We start from the raw sequence: 24,191 nt of genomic DNA, 5'->3' as shown, positions 1-24,191 counted from the left end.
AAATAAAATTGATTTTTCCTGAAGCAAAATAACCAGCTCTTGTACCTAATGCATGTTGAACAATCCTGGAGTCTCTGGTTCTCTTTACAAATGCATCAGCACCCTAATGGTTCTGAAAATATCTGAAACACCTGGTTTTCGATGTGAAATAAAATAACTCAATTGTAAATGAACTTGTGCATATTTTTATTAGATATTGTAAATTCCAGTTCATTAAATTGGGAAATACAGTACTACATGGTAGGATAAGTACAACTTGACATTGAAACACTGCAATTATTAATATTCCCAGAAGAGTGCCGTGTGTAGATTCTAATAAGTGAGGAATGTAAACCTGGTTTGTGGCAGAGGTGGTGGTGGAGGCAGATACGATAGTGGCGTTTAAGAGGCTTTTTAGATTAGCACATTGAAATGGAAGGATTTGGATCATGTGCAGACAGAAGAGATTAACTTGGCATTGTGTTCAGCGCAAACATTGTGGGCTGAAGGGCCTGTTCCTGTTCTAGGTATGTATGTAATTCATGGCAAATTCACAGCAAGTCATCTTTCTGCAAACTATTTTAGTCATCAGGAGAAATAAGGAATAAATAATGTATTCATTTTCAATTTTGTAGCTCATCTGGAAAAGGTAATGGTTTATCATAAAACTGGTTAAATAACCGGGGAGGGAACTGAAATTTATATTTTAAAAATGTTTGGAGTCAATATTTTGCAGGAAGGTTAGGCACAAAAAGCTGGAGTAACTCAGCGGGACAGGCAGCATCTCTGGAGAGAAGGAATTGGTGTTTCAGGTTGAGACCCTTCTTCAGACTTTCTTAATGTTGTTAAACTGGAAAGCGCAGAGAAGATTTACAAGGATGTTGCCAGGACTCGAAGGCCTGAGCAATGGGGAAAAGTTGGGCAGACTAGGACTTTATTCCTTGGAGCACAGGAGGATGAGGGGTGATCTTAAAGATGTGTATAACATCATGAGGGGCACAGATTGGGTAAAAGACACTGCATGTTCACCCTGAGTAGGAAAATCAAGAACCGGGATGTGTGGGGGGGGGGTATGGTGAGAGGGGAAAGATTTAATAGGAACCTGAGGTGCAATCAGATTCAGATTCAGATTCAATTTTAATTGTCATTGTCAGTGTACAGTACAGAGACAACGAAATGCATTTAGCATCTCCCTGGAAGAGCGACATAGCAAACGATTTGAATAAATAATAATAAGTGTCCGGGGGGGGGGGGGGGTGGTGATTGGCAGTCACCGAGGTACGTTGTTGAGTAGAGTGACAGCCGCCGGAAAGAAGCTGTTCCTCGACCTGCTGGTTCAGCAACGGAGAGACCTGTAGCGCCTCCCGGATGGTAGGAGGGTAAACAGTCTATGGTTGGGGTGAGAGCAGTCCTTGGCGATGCTGAGCACCCTCCGCAGACAGCGCTTGCTTTGGACAGACTCGATGGAGGGGAGTGAGGAACCGGTGATGCGTTGGGCAATTTTCACCACCCTCTGCAATGCCTTCCGGTCGGAGACAGAGCAGTTGCCATACCATACTGTGATGCAGTTGGTAAGGATGCTCTCGATGGTGCAGCGGTAGAAGTTCACCAGGATCTGAGGAGACAGATGGACCTTCTTCAGTCTCCTCAGGAAGAAGAGACGCTGATGAGCCTTCTTGATCAGAGTAGAGGTATTGTGGGTCCAAGAGAGGTCATCGGAGATGTTGACTCCCAGGAAACTGAAGCTAGAAACACGTTCCACCTCCGTCCCGTTAATGTGGATGGGGGTGTGCATGCCACCTCTGGACTTCCTGAAGTCTACAATGAGCTCCTTTTCACTCAGAGGGTGATGAGTATATGGAATGAACTGCCAGAGGAGGTAGTTGAGGCATGTACAATAACATCTGAAGAAGGGACTCGACCCAAAATATCACCCATTCCTTCTCTCCAGAGATGCTGCCTGTCCTGCTGAGTTACTCCAACTTTTTGTGTCTATCTTCGGTTTAAAGCATCATCTGCAGTTGCTTCTAACACATTACAATATTTAAGACATTTGGACAGGTACATGGATAGGATAGGTTTAGAGTGATATGGGCCAAATGTGTGTAGGTGGGACTATAGGCATCTTGGTCAGCATATGCAAGTTGGGCCAAAGGGCATGTTACTATGCTATATGATGATTTGAAAAAGTTACGAGAGAAAATTTAAATTGTCACTTCATTCATGCTCTTGTTCAAATTACCATGTGTAAAGGCACTGATTGGTGATGTAGGAATATCATTTGCACAACGCAGAAATAATTTAAAAAAATTCAAACCTATTGAAAGAACTATTACAATGTTACACAAACTAAGACATTATTTAAAAGCTGCTTGATTTAACTACAAATAACTGATAGAATCTACAAATTGCAAAGCTACTGAAATCTTAAAATTCCTTCAAATTGCGAAACGTCCAATTTTTTGACACATTATTAAAGGCTAAAATTATGCAGTAACATTAGTGTACACCGATTTCCTGCAGTAATTCATATGAAGAGTATTTTATTTCGAGGAACCTTTCTTATGCAATGCCCTGAAGTAGAGGCATTTGCCACTAAGGTTGGCACTTCTGCACATGTGCTCCCTCTGATGGACACAAAACGAAGTGTGATTGTTAAAAGTGTTAAATCTTTTCTCGCTTCATCAAACCCACGCCATCCATGTGACTATTTCCCCATCATCTAAGAAAGTGTTTTTATTCAATTAAGGCATTAAATGTAGCTGCTCACGTTACTGTTTTACAACAGAGAACTTGAACCAGGTTGTATGATTATATTCCTCATTGGGTCTCAGTAGCACGTCTGGGAATTCCATCTGCAATACCAAAATATTTGAAATCATCAGTGGTCTAGCTCACCTGCGTTTATCTACTTCAAACTTAATTTATGAATTATGTTTTAGTGCAATCAAATGTGTTTTTCTTTTTACTAATACTGTGTGGAATCATTATATTCACTTAAACGTAGTTACGCAATTGTGGGTTAATGTGGGAGAAGTGGAGACGGGAGGTCGCTGAGGCAGGTACTATAACGACATTTAAAAGACACGTGTAGAGGTACATTGGTGTATACGATTTAGATGGATATGGGGAAACGTAGGAAAATGAGACTGGTGTGGATGGGGCATCTTGGTCAGCAAGGACAAGTTGAACTAAAAGGCCTATTTTTGTGTCATAGAGACATACAGCACAGAAGCAGCTCCTTCAGCCCAACTTGTCCATGCCGATCAAGATGCCCCATCTAAGCTAGTCCTACCTACCTGCCCATAACGCTAAACCTTTCTTATCCATCTACTTGTCCACGAGTCTTTTAAATATTATTATAGTACCTGACTCAACTGGCAGCTCGTTCCATTTATCCATCAGTGTGCTGTAGGACTATGAAAGTCAAAATCTGGATCACACTCTCATCCATACTCGATCCTGTTACGATTCTCCAATACTCAGTGGATGAACTTCTCCAGCTGCGACCCGACCTGTCCGACCCACCCCCAAAGTTACATCTTGACCTGGATCTGGCTCATCATTATTGTCGGAAATATATGCACCGTGGCTCTGGACGGATATTCAACATTGATGACACAAAGCCAATAAGATCCTTCTGGTCATCGTCACCTCGTCCCCCGAGAAAGCACCACCGTGCTGTTGACCACAATGTGCTAACTAACCTAGTCAGGTCGGCTAGCGCTAATCTCGGCAACACCAGCGTCTCCGTCGGGCTGTTCAACATCCGCTCACACACCAACAAGGGTCCCCTGGTCTACGATCTTTTACAGGACAACAAATTCGACTTCTTGTGCCTGACTGAAACATGGCAGCGTCAGAATGACTACACACAGCTCAACGAGGCTGTCCCACCTGTGTTTGTTTACACCGTAGTCCGAGGGGGGGGGGGTGTCGCAATGCTCTACAATGACAAGTGGAGAATGTCTCCTGTCCCTGCCCACAACTCATTCAAATCCATAATCCTACAAATCAGTGGACCCATCCCTACTGTTTTAGCCATTATCTATTGCCCACCCAAGCCTAATAATAATTTTTTTTATGATTTTTCTTCCATTTTAACATCCGTTTGCTCCATGTCCCTAAATGTCATAATACTGGGTGATCTTAACATAGAAACATAGAAATTAGGTGCAGGAGTTATTCATTCGGCCCTTCGAGCCTGCACCGCCATTCAATATGATCATGGCTGATCATCCAACTCAGTATCCCGTACCTGCCTTCTCTCCATACCCCCTGATCCCCTTAGCCACAAGGGCCACATCTAACTCCCTCTTAAATATAGCCAATGAACTGGCCTCAACTACCCTCTGTGGCAGAGAGTTCCAGAGATTCACCACTGTGTGAAAAAAGTTCTTCTCATCTCGGTTTTAAAGGATTTCCCCTTTATCCTTAAGCTGTGACCCCTTGTCCTGGACTTCCCTAACATCGGGAACAATCTTCCTGCATCTACCTCATTAATTTCCTGTCCAACCCCTTAAGAATTTTGTAAGTTTCTATAAGATCCCCTCTCAATCTTCTAAATTCTAGAGAGTATAAACCAAGTCTATCCAGTCTTTCTTCATAAGACAGTCCTGACATCCCAGGAATCAGTCTGGTGAACCGTCTCTGCACTCCCTCTATGGCAATAATGTCCTTCCTCAGATTTGGAGACCAAAACTGTACGCAATACTCCAGGTGTGGTCTCACCAAGACCCTGTACAACTGCAGTAGAACCTCTCTGCTCCTATACTCAAATCCTTTTGCAATGAAAGCTAACATACCATTCGCTTTCTTTACTGCCTGCTGCACCTGCATGCCTACCTTCAATGACTGGTGTACCATGACACCCAGGTCTCGCTGCATCTCCCCCTTTCCCAATCGGCCACCATTTAGATAATAGTCTGCTTTCCTGTTTTAATATTCACATGGACAATATCAGCAACATTCTTACAAGGAGCTTTTCTTCAACTAGACAGTTTTGGATTTCAGCAACATATTGACTTTCCCCACACACAACAAAGGTCACATCCTGGACCTCATCTGCTGCTCTGGTTTAACCCCTTTTAACTGTACTGCATCAGATCTGTCCATCTCTGATCATGAGCTAATTTATTTTAATGTCAACTTCCCACCACCCAAAAAAATCAGTCTCGCTCCATCTCATTTCGTAACATCAAGAATATTGATCTACCTGCTCTCTCTTGGAATTAACAATCTCCTTGATACAGATAAATTAGTCAACACTGATGGTCTGGTTTCACATTACAATGATAGACTCCACAATCTCTTGGACAATCTCGCTCCTCTGAAAACCCCGACTGTTTCTTTAACTTACTTTGCCCCCTGGTACACACATGCTCTACGCCAGCTAAAAATAAAAGGACGTCGCCTGAAACGTCTCTACAACAAAAATGGTCTTGTTGTTCACAAGAACACGTATGACAACCACATACTGAACTATAAGGATGCCCTATCCACAGCTAAATCCATATACTATGCTAATTTAATTTCATCTGGCGAAGGGAACACTCGAGCCCTGTTTTCACAATTAACATGATCTCACGACCACATTTTCCTCTTCCACCCCACTTGTACTCAACTTATCAATGTAATAGGTTTATGTCCTTTTTCAAAACCAAATTGAAAACATTCACAAACAGCTCCCCTCATTATCTAATACGGATAATAGTGCACTCCATCCACCTTCTTCTGTCCCCCCCCCCTTTTCTTTATCATCTAGTTTTCAACTCCCAACTGTTACTGAAATATTTGATCTCATCCAAAAATCCAAATCATCCACTTGCCAGCTCGATCCCCTCCCCACCTGTCAGAACCTGTCTACCTTCCCTCTCCTCTCCTCTCCTCTCCTCTTTCATAACTAACATCATCCACTCCTCCCTTATTTCTGCTCATGTTCCTTCCTCTCTCAAAACTGCTGCAATAACTCCAGTACTTAAGAAACCCGGTGCCAATTCCAACAATCTGAATAATTTCCGACCAATCTCCAATTTGCCATTACTAAAATACTAGAAAAAACAGTTGCTGCACAGGTTCACAATCTTCTCATCAGCAATAACCTCTCTGAACAATTTCAATCTGGTTTTCGCCCTCTCCATCGCACAGAAACAACATTATTCAAGGTCACCAACGACCTGCTGATGGCTGCTGACTCCGGTTTTCTCACCATCCTCATCCTCCTTGATTTGCCTGCTGCCTTCGACACCATCTCTCACAACATCCTCCTCAACCGTCTAGCCTCTTGGTATCATCAACACATCACTCGCCTGGTTCACATCATATCTCTCTGGCCGCACTCAAATTAAAAATGTCCAATCACAACCCTCCCCAGTCACCAGTGGTGTTCCCCAGGGCTCAGTCCTAGGGCCCGTCCTTAGTATAATTTATTTACTTCCTATTGGTTTTATTTTCAGGAAACACAACATTCAATTTCACTGCTACGCAGATGACACCCAGCTCTACCTGTTCACCAAACCCACTTCCATGCTTCCTCCCTCTTCCTTGTCTGACTGCTTAGTGGGAATTAAAACCTGGTTTGCTCACAACTTCCTCAAACTCAACAGTGACAAAACTGAAATTCTACTTGTTGGCTCCAAATCCACCCTAACTAAATGTCCCAATTTCTCACTCACCATTGACAATTCCATAGTCCCTCCTTCCCCTCAGGTCAAAAGTCTGGGTGTCATCCTTGATAGCACACTTTTGAAAAACACAATAATCTCACTCGGTCTGCTTACTTTCACCTTCGCACTATCCACCTAACAGTACTGCTACTCTCATCCACACCCTCGTCACCTCCCGTATTGATTATTGTAACTCTCTCCTCTGTGGTTTACCCCACAAGTCCATCCATAAACTCCAATTGGTCCAGAACACAGCTGCCCGCATTATCACCAGAACCCCATCCATCGAACACATCACTCCCATCCTCAAACAACTGCACTGGCTCCCTGTCCAATACCGCATTGATTTTAAGATTCTCCTCACTTTCAAAGCCCTCCACAATCTCGCTCCTCCATACCTCTCTGAACTTCTCCAGCCTTGCACTCCATCCTGAACTCTCCAATCCTCTTCTTCCTCCCTGCTCTCCACTCTATCTGCCCGCCTGTCCACGATGAGGTTCACAGCCTTCAGCCATTCTGCCCCTCGCCTCTGGAACTCTCTCCCACTATCCATCCGTACCACAGAGTCTCTCCCCACCTTTAAAACCTCCCTCAAAATACACCTAATCAGACTGGCCTATCCCACGTAACTCCACTTTCTATCAAATTCTTGGATATGTTGTTTTTGTTTCATTTTATTTATGTATTTGTAATTTGCTTGTTTTAATTGTAAGGTGTCCTTGAGTGTTCTGAAAGGCGACCATAAATAAAATGCATTATTATTATTAAAATATGCAAAATATCTTTGGAACAAGTTTATATTCTTCACCGCGGCAGTTAGGTGTACAGAAACACGTATGAAAATAAAAAGCGATTATTTTGGATAATACATTGGTCAAACAAAATTCTAAACGTTCTCAATATTTCACTTAGCGCTCCCCCTCCCTCTCACCTTTCTCTTCCCCAGAAACTCACCTTGTTGACAGCGTCAGGCCAGTTCTGGGTTTCCAGGCAAAAAGCAGAATGCTTAGGGTATATAGCTCCTCCCTTCCCCTTCAAGCTCCCGTCAAGAAAGTTGGCAGTGTAGAACTGAATTCCTGGCTGTGTCGTCTCTACCTCCAGCAGTCTGCCGCTCGGCCGATGATAAACCCTGTCAACACATGCTCACTGAGAAGTTCTGCAGGATGTTTATGTTCATAAGTCATAGTAGTAGAATTAGGCCATCGAGTATTCAGCCATGCAATCATGGCTGATCTATCTTTCCCTCTCAACCCCATTCTCCTGCCTTCTCATAACCTCTAACACCCATACCAATCAAGAATGTCGATCTCCGCTTTAAAAAATAGCCAAAGACTTGACCTCCACAGCCGTTTGTGGCAATGAATTCCACAGATTCACCACCGTCTAACTAAAGAAATTCCTCCTCGTCTTTCTAAAAGGTACCTCCTTTTATTCTGAGGCTGTGACCTCTATCCAGGCCTTTCACTGTTTGGTAAATTTAAATGAGGTTCTCCCCCTTCCACCTCCCTCATCATTCAAACCTCCAGCGAGTACAGGCCCAGTGCCATCAAACGCTCATAATATGATAACCCAGTCATTCCCCGGGATCATTCTTGTAAACCTCATGTGGACCCACTCCAACGCCAACATATCCTACCTAAGATATGGAGCCGAAGACTGCTCACAAAATTCTAAATGCAGTCTGACAAATGCTTTTATCAAGCCTCAGCCTATTACTTCCCTGTTTTTATATTCCAGTCCTCTCGAAATAAATGCTAACATTACATTTTCCTACCTTACTACTGATTTATCAGATACCAGTTTAACATTTATTCCCCCAGCTTTGAGGAAATTCCCCATATGCTTTGAGGAGATCACTTTCTGTCTCTGATGGTTTAAGGCCTGGACATGAGGAACTGAAACAGAGGTTAGGAGAAACAAGGAACTGCAGAAGCTGGAATCTTAAAGCACAACACAGATTGCTGGAGAAACTCTGCAGGGCAGGGAATGTGGAGGGAATGGACAGGCGATGTTGGGGGGTCATATTGATTGGAGTAGGGGGGAGAAAGCCTGGAAAGTTATAGGTGGATACAGGTGACAGGGTGATTGGAAGATGGGTGGAATAAATCACAAAGGCTCAATAAAATGGTGTCATGAGAAAAGAGGATGTGTGAAATATAAAGCCAGAGGGAAGGAAATGGGTGGAAAGGAACGGGGGTTAATAGGGAAATGTAAGACTCAGGGATGGGAGATGAATGCACAGAGGAGGGGAAAGTAGTACCCGGCCAATTGTAACTGGGAGGCTTTCTATACGGAATTGACTGGCAGTGTGGAGACTGTTTTATTTGGAATGGGGAAAGAGATGGATGATGGTGGGGGTGGGGGGTTGAGAGAGAGAAATAGGAACACACCAAAGAGGGGTTGCAGTGGAACATCAAATAAATAAGAGTGGGTTGGGGGTATAACTTGAAATTGGAGACTTCAATGTTCATACCGTTGGGCTGTAAGCTGCCCAAGCAGAATATGAAGTGCGGTTCCTCTAGTTTACATATGGCCTCTAGCCATGCAGCAGACCCAGGATAGAAAGGTCAGTATGGGTGTGGGAAGGGGAGTTAAAATAGTTAACTACTGTTTCGCCAAAAACTTATCTTCTGTCCACCAAGGCTTGCTGGAGCTCCCAGTTGCTAACCATTTGGAAGCAGTCTGAAAAAGTTTGAGCACTTCAGTACTTTGTTATTTCTATGTCTGGGCAAGTGAGAGAAGGCATACAACTGCAGCTGCTTTCATTACCTGCATCTCTCCCTGAAACCTGTCAGCTGAGCTTGGGCTGGAAGTCAGAGCATGGAACATAACCTGCCTTGTGAGAATATCAATGGAATTATAACAAGACCACCACATAAGCCTTGTAACATCACTGCTCTGGAACTTCAGATACAATGCTTGCAAAAATTATTTTTTGTCTTTCCTTCCAGTCTATTTTTATATTTATATCATTTTATATTCGTCATGATTATCTATATTTAAGACATGATTACTTTTTTATTAACAATGAACAAAATAACGTGTTTGCAAATGCATATATATGGACAAAACCAATGGGAAAATATGCTGTTACACTTCTAAATTCAAAATTATAAATTCTGGGACTTTATTCCTTGGAGTGCAGGAGGCTGACTGGTCATCTGAGCGAGCTGCATTAAATCATGCAGTAGGGTAAATGCACAACCTTTTAAATCAAGAACCAGAAGACATAGGTTTATGGGGATAGAGGAAAGATTTAATAGGAACCAGAGAGGAACATTTTCATATAGTGGATGATGGGTACATGGAACGAGATGCCAGAGGAGGAAGTTAGATACTATAACAACATTTAAGACACCTGGGGCTGGTGCATGGATAGGAAACTGGGTCAAACGTGGGCTGGTGGGCCTAGCGCATTGGTCAGTATGGGCAAGTGGGGTCAGTTTCCTTGCTGTATGGCTCGAAGACTTTGATAATTTGTTTCATTGGGCTGGTTACCTTGCACAAGGAGACCGTTGCTTGGAGAGGCTCAGGCAGAAATTGTGGTCAAAGCCTTCAGTTAGCTTATTCTCAATGTGGTTTCCAAGCACAACAGGATTTCTCAGATCAAAATACGTATTCACCACCGACGCAATTTCACCTTTATAAACCAGAAACATGTTTTAAAGTACTCCACCATCTGTTGATCTTCTGTAACATGGAACAAAATGGCATCTGTCAAATTGCCACGGAGCACTTGCAATAATGTTGTTTCCCTTGACACAAATGGTGTCTGCCCTGCTCCCGTGTGGAGTGTCGATGAACAGTAGGCCCCAGTAGAGAACAGTGACTCACCAGTCCAAGCCAACGCTGTTTCAGCAAACATCGCAGTGAAAGATCTGATTACCATCTAACAGCCATTATGAAAGCTGGAATGGAGGAGACGCAAAGTATGAACCGCCCCCACCACCTCTCCAACTGCTTTCTCCCCCCACCACAATAAGTCTGAAGAAAGGTCCCGGTTCGAAGCATCATCTATTCATGTTCTCCAGAGATGCTGCCTGACCTGCTGAGTTACTACGGCACTTTGCGTCTTTTTTAGCTATTATGGAAGCTACGCTGTTTGAACTGGCTTCTGGATGTTCTTCTGCCATGTCACGGCAGTAATTATACATCAAATGACTTCCAGTTGCTGAGGCCATAAAAATGGTACATACTTGCAAATCATTTAAACTTTCAAAGCAAAGCACTCAGTATGTTGTATGTTTATCCCCTCAAAAGGCCATTGGTATTAAATGACCTTAATTGAAAGCTTTTTACTTTACTTTGTGTTTTACTTCATTCTAAGCTCAAAGTAGTATGTGCATTCTCTCTTATGACATTCTGCCATCTCAGGTATTGATCCAGTGAATTAGAGCACAGTAACAGGCCCTTTGGCACAGCTTGTCCAAACTGACCACAATGCCCCATCAAAGCTTTATCTACTCCTGCACTTTGTGTTTTACTCAAGATTCCAACATCTGCAGTTCTTTGTTCCTCCATGAAATACTGAACATCTATGCCTTTAGGTCATAAGGTCATGTGATAGGAGTAGAATTAGACCATTCGGCCCATCAAGTCTACTCCGCCATTCAATCATGGCTGATCTATCTCTCCCTCCTAACCCCATTCTCCTGCCTTCTCCCCATAACCCCGGACACCTGTACTAACCAAGAATCTATCTCTGTCTTAAAAATATCCACTGACTTGGCCTCCACAGCCTTCTGTGGCAAAATAATCAAAACTGCCAAACCAGACTCAGGAACAACTCCCTCCCCTCTGTTATCTGGCTTCTGAATGGTCCTTTCATAAGTTAGGGTACTTCACCTCGACCCATTGTGGATCTGTACTTTGTCTTTGAAACAAATGTGCTACAATGCTGAGAACTATATTATACACCCTTTGCTCTACCTATGAGTTATACTTGATTGTTGTATTCACATATGGTGTATCTGACCTGTTTGGATAGCATGCAAAACAAAGCTTTTCACTGTACCTTGGTACACGTGACATAATAAACCTAAATCTAACCTAAGACGAGGCCATTACATCGCTCCAATTTAATATAATATTTTCAACATTCCGTTTCTCTGTCCTTTGACAGTTCCATGTATAGAGAATGAAAGCTGAACAAGTACCTCATGTATATACTTACCAGTCGGAATTGATGTCTTATCCACCGGCAGGTAGTTCTCTGCTTCGATTGAAACCTCATGGTCATAGATTGTGGGGATTCCCTAGATTGGGTAGGAGGTGAGAGAAATGTTGAAGATAGAACTTTTAGAGCTACATCCCTGACAGAAGATGGACTTCATCTAATTCTTATGTTCACTACCTTGTCCTTCCCTAGCATTGCATCTCTGCCCGGCTCTGGAGAAACCTGCATCTCTATAAGTCTGGCCTCTTACCATCCCATGCCTCCTTTGTCCCAAACTCCGCATCAACTCCATCTAAACCACGCTGCCTCGGAAAAGCAGCCAACATAATCAAAGATTTGTCCCATCCTGGTCATTCCCTTTTCTCCCTATTCCTGTCCAGCAGACGATACAAAAGCTTGAAAGCGTGCACCATCAGATAAAAGGAACAGCTTCTTCCCTGCTGTTATCAGACTACTGAATGGTCATCTCACAAGTTAGGGTTCGTCTCGATCTTCCAACCTACCTCATTCCAGATGTTGCACTTTTCTCTGTAGCTGTAACACTATATTCCGCACTATGATATTTTTCTCTTTGCACTACCAATTGTACTTGAGGTAACAAATCTGAAGGGTTCCGACCCAAAACTTTGCCTATCCATGTTCTCCTGAGATGCTGCCTGACCCATTGAGTTACTCCAGCATTCAATTGTACTTGAGTACAGTTTAATTGTACTCGTGTATAGTGTGATTTGACTGGATAGCACACAAACAAAAGTTTTTCACTGTATCTCTGAACAGATGACAATAATAAACAATTCCAGTACCAACTCCATTACTTGTCAGCTATTAAAACAATAGATCGTACATGTCCGGCTAGATTGAAATAGGAATGGTTGGTCAAGTTCACAGGTGTGGTCTTGGAGGTCTTGGCCCTGTAGTTAATCGACAGCTCTTCTCCATTCAACTCATACGTCACCCAGACCCTCAGCTCCCCAGGGTACCCCTCATCACCATCAACACTCGTCATCGAAAACTTCACTCCATTTGGCAGGATTTCAGGTGTCCATAGGACCTACAACGAAAAATAATCCATCAAGGATGCATTAACCTGAAGAAGTAAATAATCAAAATTAATCATAAAGTTATACAACGCAGAAACCCAGGCCCTTCAGCCCAACTCATTCATGCCAACCAAGATTCGCCATCTAACCTAGTCCCATTTGCCCATGCCAGTCCCATATTCCTCTAAACCTTTCCTATCCATGTAGCTGCCTAAATGTCTGTTAAATGCTGTTATGGTACTTGCCGCAACTACCTCCTCTGGCAGCTCGCTACAACCCTGTGTGAAATAGTTGTTCCTCAGATTCCTATTAAATTGTCCTATCTAATCATACTAAATGATCTAAACCCACATCCTCTGGTTCTTGATTCCCCTACCCTGGGGGAATCAAGCTGCTGGAGGAGGTAGTTGAGGCAGGTATTATAACAGCATTTAAAAGACATTTGAACAGGTCATGGATAGGAAAGGTTTGGAGGAATATGGGCCAAACAAAGGGAATAGAGCTAATGTAGATGAAGCATCTTAATCGGCAAGGACGAGTTGGACCGAAGGGCTGGTTTCCATGCTTTTTTACAAGACTGAAGAAGGGTCCCAATCTGAATTGTAGCCTATTCAGATTAGTAGATGCTGCATGACCCTCTGAGTTACTCCAGCACTTTTGTGCCTTTCTTTTTTACAATTAAACACTCTTGATTTGACTGTTAACAGCCACAGTGAAAGCTTTCATGTTGCTTTGCCATCTGTTCTTTGCAATGCAATGCAACACTGTGATGCAAATGTAATCTGCCGACACTGGCAAATCTGTTTGCACTGCAACCGCCAGCAGTGGTGCGATTATCTACTACATCATCTGCGTCAAGTGAAGTGCTGTTTGTCGCCTGTGGCTAAAGCTGTGATCTCTGACACAGATCTCGTGAGCAACAGCCACGGAGCCAGTGGGCCAAGGTTAACAGTTAGCAGATTTTCCATGTTATGTGAGCATGGGTGCAGCGGGTGCAGACAGATGAGGTGTGAGCAGATCCTGCACTTCAGCAGCAGATACTTTCAACGGAAACTTGCTTCAACTGTCAAATCTTTGCAAAGTTAACAAACAATTGTTTAATGACCAAAAATGCAGATATTTTTCAGCATCTGAACAAATCTTGTGTTTCACAGGGCAGATACAAAGGGAGGTTTTGAACACAGTCTCCGCCTGTGACTGGAACCTGTTTATAACATGAGTCATAGTCAAACAGCACTGAAACAGACCCAACTCATCCATGCTGATGAAGATGCCCCATCTAAGCCGTTCCCATTGGCCTGTTCCCATTTGGCTCCGTACTGGGGGTGGAGTTGGATTCACTGGAGGTAGTCTTGGAGAGGAGGATGCTTCTCAAACTACGGAACATGTTGGACAATACAGCTCACCCACTCCATGACACACTGGTCAACCTGTGGAGCACCTTCTGGTTCCACTGGTCTGTAGTACAGAATGCCACAGAAGATCCTTTTATCCTGTGGCTGTCAAACTACAACTCCTCCCCCTTCTATCGTGGGGTTCACCGACTTCCCTTCCCCAATCTTGGCACATCCCCAATTCTGGACTTTCCACTTTAATTTCATATTTCATGTATCTTGTTGTGTTTTATGACCAATTTCCCTCCTGGGATAAATAAAGTTCTATCGTATCATATCTCTATAACTCATCACACAATTGACCCGCACTGCAACCTCTCCACCTCTCCACACTGTAAGATGACATTCAATGCTCGACAAACAACAGTATTCTGAACTGTTCAGTGTAGATACAGCATGGAAACAGACCCTTCAGCTCATCAAGTCTACGCCAATCATTGATCACCCTATGACACTAGTTCTATGTTATCCTATTTTTACAAACCCGCATCTATGGGATGTGGGAGGAAACCAGAGCACCCGGACAAAACCCATGCGGTCACAGGGAGAACATGCAAATTCCACACACACACAGCACCCAAGGTCAGGATCGAACCCGGGTCTCTGGCACCATGACGAACCAGCTCTACCAGCTGCGCCACTGTGCCGCCCTTAAGGTGAGAGGAGAAAGATTTAATCGGAACCCAAATGACAACTTTTTCCACACAAAGGGTGGCGGTTATACAGAACAAAATGCCAGAGGAGGTAGTTGAGGTAGGTACTATAACAACATTTAAAAGGCACTTGGACAGGGATATGGATAGGAAAAGTTTAGAGGGATATGGGCCAAACATGGGCAGGTAGGACTAATGTAGATGAGGCATCTTGGTCGGCATGTACGTGTTGGGCTGTAGGGCCCTGTATGACTCAAAACTCAAGGTTACAGTTCACGGTGTCAGCAGTGATGTGAAAGAACATTATTTTTTCGCTTGCTGAGAGTTCACGCAGGTGGGTGCATGTTGAACCGACTGTGTCAGTAAGTGTAACCTCTCGGAGTGACTCAAAGCTACAAACACTGTGGCTTGACATTTGTACCTTTTGCTACCCCTTCACAACGACTGGCCGAATGGCCTACTCCTGCACCTATTGTCTATTGAATAGGTTCTCACAGAGCCTCGATAGACAGACTGGCCACTTTTCTATCATGTGACACTACATGTGCAGTCACATTCTGTCCGCATTGCTATAAAGCTGGGGGTGACTGGGGAGTGGGAAGGGCAACAGTCATTTTACAAACATTGGCACAGCTTTTACTCAAAGTATTTGGCGGGTCAGGCAGCCTCTCTGGAGAATATAGATAGGTGATATTTTTGGTTGCGGCTCTTCTTCAGACTTCAACTGCATTTCCTCATATCTCCTATCTGCCTACTGCCTGATTTTCTAGTAATAAATAAGCCTTACCTTGTCAAATCCTTTCAAGCCGCCATGTAAACTATTAGGCCCATTATTAATGGCCAGCTGATAATCTTTTCCGTCAATACTGAACTTGCCTTGGGCGATTCGATTAGCAACACGGCCAATTGCTGCTCCAAAGTAAGGATGCTTGTTAATATAGCCTGCAAACACAATTAAAACAAAGGTAGAAACAAAGTGTTGGAGTAAGTGCGGGTCAGGCAGCATCTCGGGAGAACATGCATTTCGGGCAGGACCCTTCTTGTAACCCAAGTTACATTTTTATTCTCCCAATTTATTGTTTCTTCCACCCCTCTAAACAAAGTGTTATTCCTTCCAAATGCTCTTTCAATATCCTCTACGCTGCCTCCGGCATACACTAGTAACACACGCAACACGTACGTTCTTATCTGGTAAAAACAGGTAAAATGGTTAATCTTTGCGCTGTAAGAAATTGTTGAAATAGGGGTAATTGTGAGAAATATTTATTGCACTTCAGAATTCCAAAAGTGAGGAGAAATGAACAGCTAAAGTGGTTGGTGAGCATTGGCCACGCAGATATCAAGATTGAAAATATTGAGAATCATCTAATTATGTTAATCTATCTATCTATCTATCTATCTATCTATCTATCTATCTATCTATCTATCTATCTATCTATCCTTATATAAAACACTCATCTTGTCCTCTTCCGGTTTGCGCTGTTTTAAAATTTGCACAAAAACACTACGATTTTTCGCCACCTTACTCGCAATTCTCCTGTGCTTCAAGTGCAACAAGTTTTGTTCCAATCGGTGGAATAGTACAAAAGTTATGGAGTTTTTAAAATTGTAAAAAACGCCCCTTCCGTCACCCGCTGTCAATCACCGGCGGCGAGGAGAATAAAGCTGAAGGAGCGGAGTGATCATAGTGTGTTGAGCAAGTGCGGAGTGCGTGGAGTGAGCAGCGTGCGGGGAGTCAGCAATGTGCAGGGAGTGAGCAGCGTGTGGGCTGCTTCTGCGGCCTCCCCAACCCCACGCTCTCCACCCTCCTCCCCCACCTCCAACCCCCTGCCCCCACACACCCCTACTCCCCTCCCACCACACACCCGCCTCCCCTCCCCTCTCCTCCCGTACATGAAGAGGTGGGGGGGGGGTGCTTGTGGATGAGGGGAAATGAGCCGTGCCTGCACAGTTAGCGGCTATGGATGAATGGTGGAATATTGCTTTGGGGGAACGGGTTGCATTGGGGGAACAGGTGAGTGATGGAATATTGTGTTTGGGGAATGGGTTGCGTTGGGGGACCAGGCCTCTCGTGTGACTGGGACCCAACGGTTCCCACTTAGTCTAGTGTTAATTAAAGCATTCAATCTACATTACTGATAATGAAATCGTAGGTTCAATAATTGTATGGTAGAAAATGACGCACACACATACTCGGAGCTTTGCTGTGTTATGACATAAATGAATGAAATGGTCTCCGGTAAATGCTTGAATTTGTGCTTGCTCTGTCCTTTCTTCCTAAACAATGTCTGTCATTGCTCGGGAATTAAATTGTGTTCTTAAATGGTGCTCAAGTAAATGCCTTTATTGTTTCAGATTGGGTTTCATTAGACGGCCCTTGTATTTCAACAAATCTATTAGACTTGCTTGTGCATTCCTTAATGCACATCCTTAATTACATATTTGGTTTCCATTTATTTAGGGTACAAATCATTAAAGTTGGAGCTTCATGGTAATAGCATCATTGCATTGATCTTATTACCCAAATATTTTGCTGCTGATTTTGTATTTTGCTCTTTTCAAAATTTCTGTGCAACAGCATGTATATAATTTCTTTTTTGCAATGTGCGAGAATCAGAGAGGACAGCTAGCACAATTGTGGCACCCATTTGGCTGAAGGTTCTTTTCTCTTTGCAAAATTACTGATTAATTAAATTGCAATTTCGCCTGGAATAGGTTTAAAGTTAAATCACAAAAAATGATTTTAAATCAGTCTGAAATCAACCTGAAAATGATTTTAAATCAGTTTTTACACTGCAGCATAAGGTATTGTAGAAGGTGGACAGAAAAGCTGGAGAAACTCAGCGGGTGAGGCTCTATGGAGCGATGGAATAGGCAACGTTTCGGGTCGAGACCCTTCTTCAGACTGACTTATTTTAGATGCAGTTTGGGTCCAACCTGACAGCACCATGGTCACATTGCTTCTACCTGCTTGGAAAGTTAATCTTGTTAACTTCTGCCTACCTGGAAAAGTACTAATCTCTTTTGAATTGGGTTCTGCACATGCCTGCCCATAGGGAGGTTGCACGGCAGTTGAGGTCATGACCCGTGACCCATACTGTTGCCACGCAACCACGCACCAGTACACGTGGTGGGGTGGAAGATTGCAACCTTCACGTGGTCCGCCCTGTTTCGAGTAATGCAATCAACTCGACGTGCACAAATAGGAGATCAGATAGAACAAGTTGTCCTACAACTTTAGGCTGTGCACGCCACACGAAAGAAGAAGAAGCACACATGGTGAACTGCAGGTAAGCACTTATCATGGCTTCCAGTGTAACGGGCCCGTCTTCTGTCCCAGCATCCGGACTCTACACTGACTGGTTCCACACTCGCGAACCACTGGCCGTCTATCCCTGCGGCCGGGGGTGCCGATGCAGCACGGTCAGTAACTCTGGGTGGGCGGAGGGACCAGACTGTCCCCAACTCTGCTGCAGCTGACAGGGACATTGCCGGGTTTTCCGCTGCCAGGAGCCGTGGCCCCGCTCCACCAGGTCCCGTGTGTGGGCGCTGCCGACCCACAGCCCGTGACAGTGCGGCCACACAGGGAGAGGGTGGGCAGAGGGCGGCCGTGGCCGGACAGCGCTGACCCCGGAGGGAGAGTGGGGGCTGTCCCGAGTGATGCGCTCCTTCGGCCGCTTACACCTTGGTGCTCGGGTTCAGAGCAAAGATACTAGAGCATTTGGTTCAGAGCGCTCAGTCACCCTCCACAATTATTTACAGCGCAAAAATTGACCATTTCTGCGTTTTTTAACAGGTAAGAAAGTACACGCTTCGCGTGTTAGCAGTGTATGCCGGTAGCTGCCATGTCTTCCAGACGGAATGAGCTCCTTGCGTTGCGCCCTTTGATGACCTTATGTGCAACCGCCCTATATCTATCACTTACCTGAAGTTCATCGCTTGTACTCCAGAAGGCACTGCGCGGCAACAGTCCTGACACCGCCTGCCATGCAAGGGCCCTATAGCTGTTTATTGCCCATTCCTAATCCCACTAAAAAATAACTAATATAATTGTGCAGCTGTATGAGTGGTTGGTAAACCACACTTGGAGTACTGTGTGCAGTTATGGTTGCTCACATAGTGAAAGGATGGAAAGGGTGCAGAAGAGGTTCACCAGGATGTTACCTGGGCCCGAGTTATAGGGAAAGGTTGGATACTGACATTCAACACCCCTTGATGAATGGGAACTAAGTATCAGATAAATCAAAGATAGACACAAAATGCTGGAGTAACTCAGCGGGACAGGAAGCAGCACAGCTGGAGAGAAGGAATGGGTGACGTTTCGGGTTGAGGCCCTTCTTCAGATACATCCAGATCAGATTTCGAGGGATATGGGCCAAATGCAGGCGAATGTGCTGTGAACCTCGCTGACCCTGTAAAGGATACATTTGCCTCAGGCGCAGGCCTCTATCCCGTCCCACCTTCGAGGGTGTCGAAGCCCAGGACCAGGTCTGCCGCCCGCCCATCGCGGTCCTCGGTCTCCAGGCTGGTCACGATGGCGCCGAAGGAGAGGACGCGGAGGGTGATGGAGCTGGAGCGCAGCGTGAAGCGGACCACGGGGCTGCCGTCCGGCAGCGATCCGAACGTCTCGTTGCTCACTCGCGTCATGGCGGGGTCGGACTGCCGGCCCGGGGCGCGTGTTGTCGGGGGAACCGGTTGTCGGACGGACCGGGGGGAGCGGTTTGCCGCGACGGACCCATTGCTAGGCGACACGCACTCATTCTCCGCGGCGCGGCCTGGCCTCCTTTACACTCGTCTCCTCCCGTCCACCAACTTTATTTCTACTCGCTGTTCGGTCTAAAATAAGCAACAGGAACGATCGTCTGTCGGGGAGGCAGGATGTATCTGAACATCTCCATGCACGGAGGTAGTGGTTGTGGGGGGGGGGTCTCGATGGATCCTGTGCCGTAGTTCCCTGAGCAGACTGCCCAGCTTGTCTGGCGAAATGCCTCATCGCCAGAATACGCCAACAAGCACTTGGCTGGCGGTGAGAAGGGCCCATCCAGTCAGATCCTTCCTGCGCCGTCGTAACCTCACTAGCAGCGCGCACTGCCCGATGTCATCTGATTTGTGATTCCCCTACCCTGGGTAAAAGACTCGGCATTCAAACAATTTGGAAGGTCTTGTGTATTTCTAGACAGAGCCCTAAATGTGGACGCAGCAGACCTTTCCATGCAAAAGTGGAATAACTAGTGTGATCGATGCTCGACATAAAGTCGATGGGGCAAAGGGTCTGTTTAATAACAATAACCATATAACAATTACAGCACGGAAACAGGCCATCTCGGCCCTACAAGTCCGTGCCGAACAACTTTTTTCCCTTAGTCCCACCTGCCTGCATTCATACCAGAACTCTCCATTCCCTTTTCATCCATATGCCTATCCAATTTATTTTTAAATGATACCAATGAACCTGCCGACACCACTTCCACTGGAAGCTCATTCCACACCGCTACCACTCTCTGAGTAAAGAAGTTCCCCCTCATGTTACCCCTAAACTTCTGTCCCTTAATTCTGAAGTCATGTCCTCTTGTTTGAATCTTCCCTATTCTCAAAGGGAAAAGCTTGTCCACATCAACTCTGTCTATCCCTCTCATCATTTTAAAGACCTCTATCAAGTCCCCCCCTTAACCTTCTGCACTCCAGAGAATAAAGACCTAACTTATTCAACCTATCTCTGTAACTTAGTTGTTGAAACCCAGGCAACATTCTAGTAAATCTCCTCTGTACTCTCTCTATTTTGTTGACATCCTTCCTATAATTGGGCGACCAAAATTGTACACCATACTCCAGATTTGGTCTCACCAATGCCTTGTACAATTTTAACATTACATCACAGCTTCTATACTCAATGCTCTGATTTATAAAGGCTAGCATGCCAAAAGCTTTCTTTACCACCCTATCTATATGAGATTCCACCTTCAAGGAACTATGCACGGTTATTCTCAGATCCCTCTGTTCAACTGTATTCTTCAATTCCCTACCATTTACCATGTACGTCCTATTTTGATTTGTCCTGCCAAGGTGTAGCACCTCACATTTATCAGCATTAAACTCCATCTGCCATCTTTCAGCCCATTTTTCCAAATGGCCTAAATCACTCTGTAGACTTTGGAAATCCTCTTCATTATCCACAACACCCCCTATCTTGGTATCATCTGCATACTTACTAATCCAATTTACCACCTCTTCATCCAGATCATTGATGTACATGACAAACAACAAAGGACCCAACACAGATCCCTGAGGCACCCCACTAGTCACCTGCCTCCAATCCGATAAACAGCCATCCACCATTACCCTCTGGCTTCTCCCATTCAGCCACTGTTGAATCCATCTTGCTATTCCGGCATTTATACCCAACAGTTTAACCTTCTTAACCAACCTTCCATGAGGAACCTTGTCAAAGGCCTTACTAAAGTCCATATAGACAACATCCACTGCTTTACCCTCGTCAATTTCCCTAGTAACCTCTTCAAAAAATTCAAGAAGATTAGTCAAACATGACCTTCCAGGCACAAATCCATGTTGACTATTCCTAATCAGACCCTGTTTATCCAGATGATTATATATATTATCTCTAAGTATCCTTTCCATTAATTTGCCCACCACTGACGTCAAACTAACAGGTCTATAATTGCTAGGTTTATTCTTCAAACCCTTTTTAAACAATGCAACAACATGCGCAGTACGCCAATCCTCCGGCAACATTCCCGTTTCTAATGACATTTTAAATATTTCTGTCATAGCCCCTGCTATTTCTACACTAACTTCCCTCAATGTCCTAGGGAATATCCTGCCAGGACCTGGAGACGTATCCACTTTTATATTTTTCAAAAGTGTTAGTACACACATTTAAGAAACCCACCATAGCTGTCTTATTTCTCCTTACTTGCCAAAGCAACCTTATATTCTTTTTTTTCTTCTTTTTACTTCTTTATCTCCTACATAATTTACTCCACGGGTCTGAGTGCTTCCCATTGTAAACCATTCTCTGCCTCCTTTCAACCTAACCTCACACTCACTGTCTACTAGCTTTCTCTATCCTTTGCATCTCCTCAAAGTCCCTCCCCCAACCGTTCTAGTTCCATAATTATAGAAACCTGATTGGGACAGCTGTCTTTTAACACAGAGGTACCTCTATGTATTGCTGCAAAAAACTATCCTGCACACATTTTTACAAACTCCAACCCATCCAGCCCATTTACAGAATGTGTTTCCCAGTCTATGTGAGGAAAATTGAAATCTCCCACAATATATGGCTTACTACTAATATGAGCTGCCACAGGGGGTAGCAATTCTCGAGGCAGATACTGTAATGACATTTAGAAGATATGTGAACAGGTACATGGATAGGAAAGGTTAAAAGGGATGTGAGACAAATGCAGGCAGATGGGACAAGCTTAAATGGGGCATCTTGGTTGACATGGGTAAATTGTGCCAAAGAGCCTGACTAGGTTTCATCTGCCAACACCCTTTTCCTCAGACAGACAAAGGCAATAAATAGAACATTTAATCATTGATGCCTGTGTTAGCTGAGAGTTGGGCTCTTGAGATTTCGGAGGAGAGCTGTTTTTTCTCCAGGGTCTTCCGATGAATTTATATTAGAGCTCAACCAATTATGGATAGACTAAATAGCTGCACTGTTTGACCCAAGTATGTAGGGAGTGTATGAGAAAGTGTGATAATTAAAACATGTGTAAATGGGTTTTCAATGGTCGGCATGGACGGTGGACTGTTTCAATAGACAATAGACAATAGGTGCAGGAGTAGGCCATTTGGCCCTTCGAGCCAGCACCGCCATTCAATGTGATCATGGCTGATCATCCCCAATCAGTTCCCCGTTCCTGCCTTCTCCCCATATCCCCTGACTCCGCTATTTTTAAGAGCGCTATCTAGCTCTCTCTTGAAAGCATCCAGAGAACCTGCCTCCACCGCCCTCTGAGGCAGAGAATTCCACAGACTCACCACTCTCTGTGAGAAAAAGTGTTTCCTCGTCTCCGTTCTAAATGGCTTACTTTTTCTTAAGGAAACAGGCCCCTCGGCCCACCGAGTCCGCACCGACCAGCAATCCCCAACATTAGCGCTATCCTACACACAAGGGACAATATATTATTATTTTTAAACAAAGCTGTACAAACCTGTACCTCTTTGGAGTGTGGGAGGAAACCGGAGCACCCAGAGAAAACCCACGCAGGTCATAGGGAGAACGTGCAAACTCCGAACAGACAGCATTGAAGTCAGGATCAAACCTGGGTCTCTGGCGCTGTGCGGCAGCACCGCTGCGCCACTGTGCTGCCCAATATCTGGCAACTGAACCGTCCTCTCACCCTTCGGCCGAACGCACCATGGGAACTACACTCATGCCCCTGAGGATCTATACACCAGGAGGTGCAGATTCAGAGCCAGCAAGGTCATGAAGGACCCCTACCACCCCAGCAATGGACTGTTCCAGCTACTACGGTCAGGCAAGCGCCTCCACTGTCACACTGTGAAAACAGAGAGGATGAGACAGAGTTTCTTCCCACAGACCATCAGGACTGCAAACTCTGATCTCACCAGGGCATAAATACTGTTGTTTCTTTTTTTAATGTAAATACTGGTTTTGTTCTGTTCTGTTGTTCTGCTGTTTTGCACAATCCCACAGGCATTGCCACTTTCAATTCCCTGTACATCTTGTATGTGTATGTGACAAATAAAGTTGACTTGACTTGACCAGCTAAAGAGTGGTCTTGACCTCCCATCTACCTCATTGGAGATCCTCGGACTATCTTTAACTAGACTTTATTTTGCACGAAACATGATTCCCTTTAACCTGTATCTGTACACTGTGGACGACTTGATTGTAATCATGTATTGTGTTTTCTTCAACTGAATAGCAAGCAAATAAAAGCTTTTCACTGTACCTCGGTAGACATGACAATAAAAATGAAACTAAACAATTATAAAATGGATGTGTAGAAAAGAACTGCAGATGCTGGTTTAAATCGAAGGTAGACACAAAATGTTGGAGCAACACAGCGGGTGAGGCAGCATCTCCGGAGAGAAGCAATGGGCAACGTTTTGAGTCAACGTTTCCATGTGTCTCTAAAATTAAAACTAAAGTAAATACACTTGCAAGGTTAATACAAATTCTTTGCCCCTATTTGGAGAGAAATTGAATGGTGTCCAAAGGAAAAAAATCATACCAATGCACATTTCAGTTCCCATTTTATTCCAGATGATTACTTGTACTCAGAAATGAA

At 44.4% G+C, this 24,191-nt stretch overlaps 1 protein-coding gene and 1 long non-coding RNA gene across 2 annotated transcripts; one reads left to right on the top strand and one right to left on the bottom strand.

Annotated features, from left to right (window-relative positions):
- Window positions 1-162: 162 nt before the first annotated feature.
- Window positions 163-19,661, bottom strand: galm (galactose mutarotase). Its single transcript, XM_055639357.1, is given in 8 exon segments — window positions 163-2,834; window positions 7,599-7,773; window positions 10,143-10,284; window positions 11,818-11,899; window positions 12,665-12,871; window positions 15,695-15,849; window positions 19,368-19,616; window positions 19,619-19,661. Coding segments are annotated over 8 exon segments (1,122 nt in total). The 5' UTR covers window positions 19,647-19,661; the 3' UTR covers window positions 163-2,750.
- An 18-nt stretch (window positions 19,662-19,679) lies between these two features.
- LOC129699509 (uncharacterized) lies at window positions 19,680-23,851 on the top strand. Its single transcript, XR_008723857.1, has 2 exons — window positions 19,680-19,813; window positions 22,976-23,851. It is a non-coding gene; the product is annotated as an uncharacterized LOC129699509 (long non-coding RNA).
- Window positions 23,852-24,191: the final 340 nt, after the last annotated feature.

The sequence above is a fragment of the Leucoraja erinacea genome, chromosome 8 (assembly GCF_028641065.1).
Source record: "Leucoraja erinacea ecotype New England chromosome 8, Leri_hhj_1, whole genome shotgun sequence".
Classification (NCBI taxonomy): domain Eukaryota; kingdom Metazoa; phylum Chordata; class Chondrichthyes; order Rajiformes; family Rajidae; genus Leucoraja; species Leucoraja erinaceus.
The sequence above is the reverse complement of the archived record's forward strand: the minus strand, read 5'-3'. Positions and strand labels throughout refer to the sequence as shown.